The sequence below is a fragment of the Solanum lycopersicum genome, chromosome 10 (genome assembly GCF_036512215.1).
Source record: "Solanum lycopersicum chromosome 10, SLM_r2.1".
NCBI lineage: Eukaryota > Viridiplantae > Streptophyta > Magnoliopsida > Solanales > Solanaceae > Solanum > Solanum lycopersicum.
Genome location: NC_090809.1, coordinates 54408114 through 54416578, shown reverse-complemented (window position 1 = coordinate 54416578; position 8465 = coordinate 54408114). Strand labels below are relative to the sequence as shown.

The window sequence follows — 8465 nt, the reverse complement described above, 5'->3', positions numbered from 1 at the left end:
GACAGAACTAAAGAAAGACCGACATGACTCGAGAGGGTGGTTCGATTGTGGTGGAAGTCGCTCCTCTGCTCGCTTCCTAAGAGTTTGACATTCCTCTTCTGACTATGTCCCAGTTTGCTGCTAAGAAAAAGTTCCACGTTGTGCTGCATCCTTTTTGATGTCGTCCGCACCTGTGGTTTTTGGAGAATCCATCCTTTTCGGATGCTCTCGACAAAGACTGAGATAAAACTCGTCAGCTTAAAAATGCAATTAGGATGGGAGACAGTGTCTTTTTACCGTGTCGACACTTCATTGCTCTTCTCCATATTTGACGTCGATTCGATCGGTCTGGCGTCCAGCAAATAAAGCTTATGTCTCGTGTTTTACAATAAAATCCTCAATGTACTCTTCATTTGATGCTAAAAATAAATGAATAAATGCTGATGCGATATCGATGTCTCTTTTGTCGTGATCTTTGATGCTCTTCTTGATGTCTACTTTTATAAGAAATAACAGAATGCAGTCGAGGCCAATGGATAAGTATTGCTCTTTCTTTATCCATATACGCCCCCTTGCGTGGCATGAATATCTTCCCACGGTACGTAAATTCCTGCGAGGCATAAAATCTTCTTGCAATATAAATTTTGAAGAGGCATGAAATCTTCTCGTCGTGCATAATTAATGACTCGCGATGCATGATTTCCGTGATGCATGATTTTCGCTATGCATGAATTCCAGCGAGGCATAAATTCTTCTCGCGATGTATAAATTTTGACGAGGCATGAAATCTTCTCATTGTACATAATTGTCAGCGAGGTATGAAGTCTTCTCACGATGCATAAATTTTGACGAGGCATGAAATCTTCTCGTCGTGCATAATTAATGACTCGCGATGCATGATATTCACTATGCATGAATTCCAACGAGGCATAAATTCTTCTCGCGATGTATAAATTCCAGCGAGGTGTGAAGTCTTCTCGCGATGCATAAATTTTGACGAGACATAAAATCTTCTCGTCGTGCATAATTAATGACTCGCGATGCATGATTTCCGCGATGCATGATTTTCAACGAGGCATGGCTTCTTCTCGTAATACATAAATCCAGCGAGGTATGAAGTCTTCTCGCGATGCATAAATTCCAGCGAGGTATAAAGTCTTCTCGCGATGCATAAATTTTGACGAGGCATGGATCCTTCTCGTCGTGTATAATTGTGAACTCGCAATGCATGATTTCGCGATGCATGATTTTCGCTATGCATGAATTCCATCGAGGCATAAATTCTTCTCACGATGTATAAATTTTGACGAGGCATGAAATCTTCTCGTCGTACACAATTGTCAGCGAGGCATAAAGTCTTCTCGTGATGCATAAATTCTAACGAGGTATAAATTCTTCTCGCAATGTATAAATTTTGACGAGGCATGAAATCTTCTCGTCGTGCATAATTGTGAACTCGCGATGCATGATTCTTCAGCAGTAAATGACTTCCGCGATGCATGATTCCGCTATGCATGAATATTTATATCGCCCCCGTGGATAGTAACGTTAAGACGATCTCCAAATAATATATCGACTTGATCGATAATGATAAAATAATAATTGCATAACTGTCTCTTATGAGGTAATGCATTGTCTTGGTCGACAATAATCATCTTGCTTTGATAACGCAATGAAAATAGCGTCTTCTATAGTAATCGTGAAATCTTCGCTGAGATTCCTAATTGATTCACTTTCAAATCTGGCCAGGCGCTTTCGTAAATTTCCCATTGTTGAGAATGGTTTGAAATAAACAAACACATTCACAAGCATCCTGACATAAACAATATGAAATGCTTCCTGCTTTCAATAAAATCACTGGTTTTGAAGATAGTTTTCTCCTTCTCCGTATTCGTCTGTCGGAAGAATTCGGCCGATTTCAAAGCGAAGCTATAAACCTGCATCCACAGAAAAATTGTTAGTTTTAAACATACTGATCTGTGTCGATCCCTTCGGTTGTTTGCTCCTTGTCTTGACATCTCCGGTTGATTTCTCGATTTCACGACTCTTGATAGATAAGAAACTATCTTATGCCAAAACAGATGAAATATAAAAGGGAAATTTTTAAGAGAAACAAGAAAATTTTTAAGAAATAGTATCTTGAAAGAGTCACTGCCAAGTCATGTCATGTCAGGCTTAACGAGCTCTTTTGAGCCCGACGCTTGTTGAATGAACTTCAGAGGCATTCCGGACTTGTAGGGAAGACCCATGACGAAATTTTGAGGCCATCCTCAAAATTTCTGTCCCAGTTTAGTATCTTGCTCATCTTTCCATTGTAACCGAACAAATCGCAGAATTTTTGAGATCTTCTCAAAAATTCTGTCCCAGTCGCAAATCTCGAAATGTCTCTAGTTTGACTTGCTGAAGAGAAGGCTTCTTCTGAAGAATTTTTGAGTCACTCTCAAAAATTCTGTCCCAGTTTCTATTGTAGAGGGGGATAGAAATCTTACGAGATATATGACCGGGCCCTTGTGGCGCCTACGTATCCCGTTGAGGCAGGAATCAGGTCAAACGTAGTTCCCCTTAAAGGTTAACAAGAATAAAATTTACAAAGATACCGACCGAGGCCGACAAAGGCCGCCTACGTATCTCATTCTCGAGAATTCAGGTCAGACGTAGTTCGTTACAAAGAAATAATTAAAGGGGGTAAATGGGGTGACTGAAGCCGACATAGGCCGCCTACGTATCTCGTTCTAGAGAATTCAGGTCAGACGTAGTTCGTTACAAAGAAATAATTAAAGGGGGTAAATGGGGTGACCGAAGCCGACATAGGCCGCCTACGTATCTCGTTCTCGAGAATTCAGGTCAGACGTAGTTCGTTACAAGAGGGATTACAATTCAAATTCGAACAAATACAAGCAAACACAACGATTACAAGTAAATAATAGAAAAATGCAAAAATGGAACTTCACGTATAGTATCTCTTGACAGCATCTGAGTTGATAGGCTTGGGCCATACAGCACCATCCATCTCTGACAGGACCAAAGCACCTCCAGATAGTACTTTACGGACCATGTAGGGACCTTGCCAGTTTGGCGCGAACTTTCCTTTGTACTCGTCTTGATGAGGAAAAATACGCTTAAGGACCAACTGACCAACTTCAAAATTTCTGGCTCTTACTCTTTTGTGAAAAGCGCGAGTCATTCTTTGTCTATACAACTGGCCATGGCAAACAGCGACCATCCTCTTCTCATCAATCAAAGCTAGTTGATCAATCCGTTTGCTAACCCACTCCGCGTTGCTTAACTCAGCTTCTTGGATGATCCTCAATGACGGAATCTCGACTTTGACAGGTATGACTGCTTCTGTTTCATATACTAGCAGGTATGGAGTAGCCCCAGTCAACGTTCTGACCGTTGTTCGATAACCTAGTAGAGCATATGGCAACATTTCATGCCAACCTCGCTGCTTGTCGATCATTTTCCTCAGAATCTTTTTGATATTCTTGTTGGCGGCCTCTACAGCTCCGTTCATTTGAGGGCGATAAGCAGTTGACCTTCGATGAATAATCTTGAATTGTTCACATATCTCTTTCATCAGATGACTGTTGAGATTTGCACCGTTATCAGTGATGATGGATTCTGGAACTCCAAATCGGCATATCAGATTGTTGCGGACAAAGTCGGCCACCACTTTCTTGGTTACCGACTTGTAAGAGGCTGCTTCCACCCACTTTGTGAAATAATCAATGGCAACCAAAATGAATCTGTGTCCATTAGAAGCGGCTGGCTCTATAGGACCGATGACATCCATTCCCAGGCTACAAATGGCCAAGGTGAACTCATAGCATTAAGTTCGTGAGGTGGCACCCGTATCAGATCGCCGTGCACTTGACATTTGTGGCATTTTTGTACGAATTTGCAACAGTCATTCTCCATAGTCATCCAGAAATAACCGGCTCGAAGAATCTTTCTTGCTAAAGTAAGCCCGTTCATGTGTGTACCACAAACTCCAGCTGTATCTGTTCAATGAGCCTCACAGCTTCAGCAGCATCTACACATCTTAAAAGACCCAGATCTGGAGTCCTCCTATACAAGACTTCTCCATTCAGAAAGAAATTGAGAGCCATATGATGTATCGATTTCTTTTGATTAGATGTAGCGTCTTCTGGATATTCCCCAGACTCCAAGTATCTCTTTATGTCAAAATACCAAGGCAAACCATCTGGTTCTGATCCAACATGTGAACAATGGACTGGATGTTCCTTCAAGTCTATATCCAACGGGTCGATATAATTAGTATCCGGATGTTTGATCATTGAAGCAATGGTGGCAAGAGCGTCGCCTAATTCATTCTGTATTCTGGGAGTATGTCTGAACTCGATCTTGCGAAACCTTTTACACAGATTTTGCACATATTGTACGTAAGGTACAATCTTCGGGTTCTTCACAGCCCATTCTCCTTGAACCTGATGAATCAAGAGGTCTGAATCTTCAATAACCAGTAACTCGTAAACATTCATGTCAACGGCCATTTTTAAACCGAGAATGCAAGCTTCGTACTCAGCCATGTTATTTGTGCAGTTGAATCGCAGTTTGGCTGCCATAGGATAGTGTTGACCAGATTCTGATACCAAGACTGCTCTAACACCTTTACCGTGGTGGTTTGCCGCTCCATCAAAGAATAATCTCCAACCTGGATAAGCTTCAGAGATATCTTCACCCACAAATGACACTTCTTCATCGTGAAAATATGTCTTTAGAGGTTCATACTCTTCGTCAACGGGATTTTCCGCAAGATGGTCAGCCAAAGCTTGTGCCTTTATTGCTTTCTGAGTCACATACACGATGTCAAACTCACTCAACAGCATTTGCCATTTAGCTAACTTCCCGGTCGGCATCGCTTTCTGGAAAATATACTTCAATGGATCCATTCTGGAGACAAGATATGTAGTATACGACGACAAATAGTGTCTCAGCTTCTGGGCAAGCCACGTCAGAGCACAACATGTTCTCTCCAGCAAAGTGTAGCGAGACTCGTACGGAGTAAATTTCTTGCTGATGTAGTAGATAACCCTCTCTTTCTTCCCCGTCTCGTCGTGTTGACTAAGTACACATCCAAAGGCGTTATCTGAAACAGACAAATACAGCAACAAGGACTCCCTTCTCGCGGAGGAACCCGTACTGGTGGGTTAGACAAATAGCTCTTGATAGCGTCGAAAGCGGTCTGGCACTCCTCAGTCCACTTAGTTGGGGCGTCTTTTTTCAGCAACTTGAAAATGGGCTCACATACCACTGTTGATTGTGCTATAAACCGGCTGATATAGTTTAACCTCCCTAAGAAACTCATCACTTCTTTTCTCGTCTTCGGCGGAGGTAACTCTTGAATTGCCTTAATCTTGGAAGGGTCGAGCTCAATACCTCTTCTGCTGACTATAAACCCCAACAACTTCCCAGCTGGGACTCCAAAAGCACATTTTGTGGGATTTAGTTTCAAGTTGTACCGACGCAAACGTTCAAAGAATTTTTCAGGTGTGTCAAATGATCCGAACTCTCGCGGGATTTGATTATGACGTCGTCCACATACACTTCAATCTCCTTGTGAATCATGTCATGAAAGATAGTCGTCATGGCTCTCATGTAAGTAGCACCGGCATTTTTGAGGCCGAACGGCATCACCCTGTAGTGATATACCCCCCAAGGGGTAATGAAGGCCATTTTCTCTACGTCTTCTTCGTCCATCAAAATCTGGTGATAACCCGCGTAACAATCCACAAATGACTGCATCTCATGTTTGGCACAGTTGTCAATAAAAATATGGATATTCGGCAACGGGAAATTATCCTTTGGACTAGGCTTGTTGAGATCTCTGTAATCGACACAAATTCTGATTTTTCCATCTTTCTTGGCGACCGGAACGACATTGGCCAACCAGGTTGGGTATTGCGTTACTTCTACCAGTCGAGACTCTATCTGCTTGGTGATTTCTTCATTAATCTTCAAACTCAATTCAGGCTTGAATTTCCAATTCTTTTGTTTCACCGGTTCGAACCCTGGGTTGATAGGCAGCTTATGAGATACGACATCGATACTCAACCCTTGCATGTCAACGACATCCCAAACAAACACATCCCTATATTCGGCAAGCAGACGAACCAGGCTCTCCTTCTGAGTCTCATTCAGGTGGGTGCTGATCTTAACCTCTTTGACACATTCTGAATCTCCCAAATTCACCGTTTCGGTCTCCTCCAGATTCGGTTTATGTAGTTTCTCAAACTGTCAAAATTCTTCTGCAACATGGTCTGGTTCCCCACTTTCTTCGTAGTCATCAACCTCATCGTCATTTGCCTCATTTTGCTCGTTTAGCTCATGACATGACATGACATTGACAGGTTTGTAACTTACGTTACTGAAATCATAAACAAACAAAATTAGAAAAGTAACATATAACAAGCAATTTAATAAACAAAGTCAAAATAAGGAGGCTTTCATTTAAATCAAACAAAATGCGAACTTGGGTCATGGCGCAGGATCATGTCGCTTTTTCAAACATCACAACAAAATTCAAAATCAAGAACAATGCATAAATGATGGGTCTCGGGCCTCTTCCGGACAACCACCGATTTTACTATGCATGAAATAATTCCTTTCTACCCAAGAGTCCGGGACATCAAGATTGGCGTAGAAGTCCAATTCCGCAGCATCTCCCCTGGTTCTGCATCGCGAATGCCAGCTGGGTTGACCTCCTCCTCGATAACGGCGTTAATCTCCCTGAAAAGGCCACAGATTCCTTCCCCGTTGTCTTCAGGCTCGACATGCTCCCGGACCGGAAAGGATTGATAGAGAGGCGGGATCGGCTTAATCAACTCTTGGTCCTTTTTCCTCTTCATCTTCACATCATCATCTGTGGGGATGTACCCCAAACCATACTTTGATCCTGTAGCAAGGACCGGAACTGGCTCGATGATCCCTTGTGCATTCTTTCCCAGTTCGAAACCTGGTTCGAATCCGCTTTGCAGTATCACCGTGGCGATCATTCTGTACACGGCCGGCATGGGAGTATGTGGGGCCAAGCTTTTATCAGTGGCATTTACCAACTCCACCGTGTAGAAATCTGAACTTTGCGGTGTTTCGTCCAAGATCGGCACCTGCTTACCTGAATGGCTCCTTTCCCCGTGAATAACTAGTTCTTCACTGTTCCATACTAGTTTCACCACTTGGTGGAGAGTGGAGGGGACGGCTCCAACCATATGAATGAATGGCCTTCCCAAAAAGAGGTTATAGCTGGTGTCGATATCCAACACCTGGAATTTTGCCTCGAACTCTGCGGGGCCCATTTGGATGGTCAGGTTTACAGCTCCCAACGTGTCTCTCTGCACACCGTCGAATGCTCTCACATTGACCTGATTTTGCTCCAACTTTCCGAGGTCAAACCTCAGCTGCTTCAGTGTGGACAAGGGACATATGTGCAGGCCAAATCCGTCGTCTATCAAAACACGGTTGACGATCTTTCCGCGGCATACCATGGTGATGTGTAGAGCTTTGTTGTGGGCCCTCTCTTCGGCCGGCAATTCATCATCGCAGAAGCTGATGCGATGTCCCTGAATGACTCGGTGAATCATAGCAGCTACATTGTCGCTGCTCGTACCTGAGGGAACATACGTGTCATCCAAGGCTTTCATCAAAGCCTGTCTGTGTGACCAGGAGCTCATCAATAGGGCCCACACAGAAATCTGGGCTGGAGTCTTCTCCAGGTGCTTGACAATGGAGTAGTCTTTGGGTTGCATTCTCCTCCATAACTCCTCAGCTTCTGCTTCGCTGATCGGTCTCTTGGCATGATCTTTCTTTTGTCCTCCGAGAGCAAGCTCGTCAGGAGTGTAACATCTACAAGATCTGGTCATGCCTTGAGCCACGGCCGTTTCAATAACAAACTTGGGCTTGGCGAGGGTCTTTGCGGGCACCAAGGCAACAACCTTTGCAGGTGTCAGAATGACAAACTCTCCCTTTTCCCTGACGCTCAAAGAAGCGACAGCCTTTTCCAAGTCTTCCTGAACAACAGGAGTAATTCTCTTGGCTTCACGCCCGTCTTCGTCAATTTCTATCATGTTGGCGTTTCCACCCCAATGATTTGGCAACGGATTCGTGTTGACGTTTGGCGCCGCAGGCTGGAGGGAGACCACTTCCTGGTCAATCAAGTCCTAGATCTTGTGCTTGAGATTGATACAGTCTTCTATATCATGTCCAACACTGTTGGAATGATAAGTACATCTCTGCTCCAGTCTGTAGAATCTGGAATTGACATCCACGGGCTTGGGGCCCACAGGGTGGATGTATCCGGCCGCGGATAATCTTTCGAACAATTTAGTTCTACTTTCAGCCAACACGGTGAAGCTTCTGGAGGGCTTCTTCTCAGACCTGGGGCGAGGGGGATCATACCCGCCCTGCTGTGGGGGAGGGACTTGTTGATAACTGTGGGCATTTGGTCGTGGAGCTTGGGCTCTGGGATG

At 43.9% G+C, this 8465-nt stretch overlaps 1 protein-coding gene across 1 annotated transcript; it reads right to left on the bottom strand.

Annotated features, from left to right (window-relative positions):
• Positions 1-3950: 3950 nt before the first annotated feature.
• On the bottom strand, positions 3951-8063 carry LOC138338923 (uncharacterized). Its single transcript, XM_069290010.1, has 5 exons — positions 6613-8063; positions 6292-6367; positions 5546-6234; positions 4820-5064; positions 3951-4732 (listed from the first exon to the last, which is right to left on the bottom strand). The coding sequence occupies exons 1-5, from the start codon at positions 8061-8063 to the stop codon at positions 3951-3953; spliced, it is 3243 nt and encodes a 1080-aa protein (XP_069146111.1).
• Between the last annotated feature and the right edge of the window lie 402 nt (positions 8064-8465).

What these genes read in the sequence shown, in the direction of transcription:
- LOC138338923 (XM_069290010.1), bottom strand. Translation starts at nt 8,063, where the DNA reads ATGATAGAAATTGACGAAGACGGGCGTGAAGCCAAGAGAATTACTCCT. An exon ending in TTGATGTCCCGGACTCTTGG is followed by an intron (nt 6,368 to 6,612) that starts GTAGAAAGGAAT and finishes TTATGATTTCAG; the next exon opens with TAACGTAAGTTACAAACCTG. An exon ending in ATTCACAAGGAGATTGAAGT is followed by an intron (nt 5,065 to 5,545) that starts GTATGTGGACGA and finishes ATGTGTACTTAG; the next exon opens with TCAACACGACGAGACGGGGA.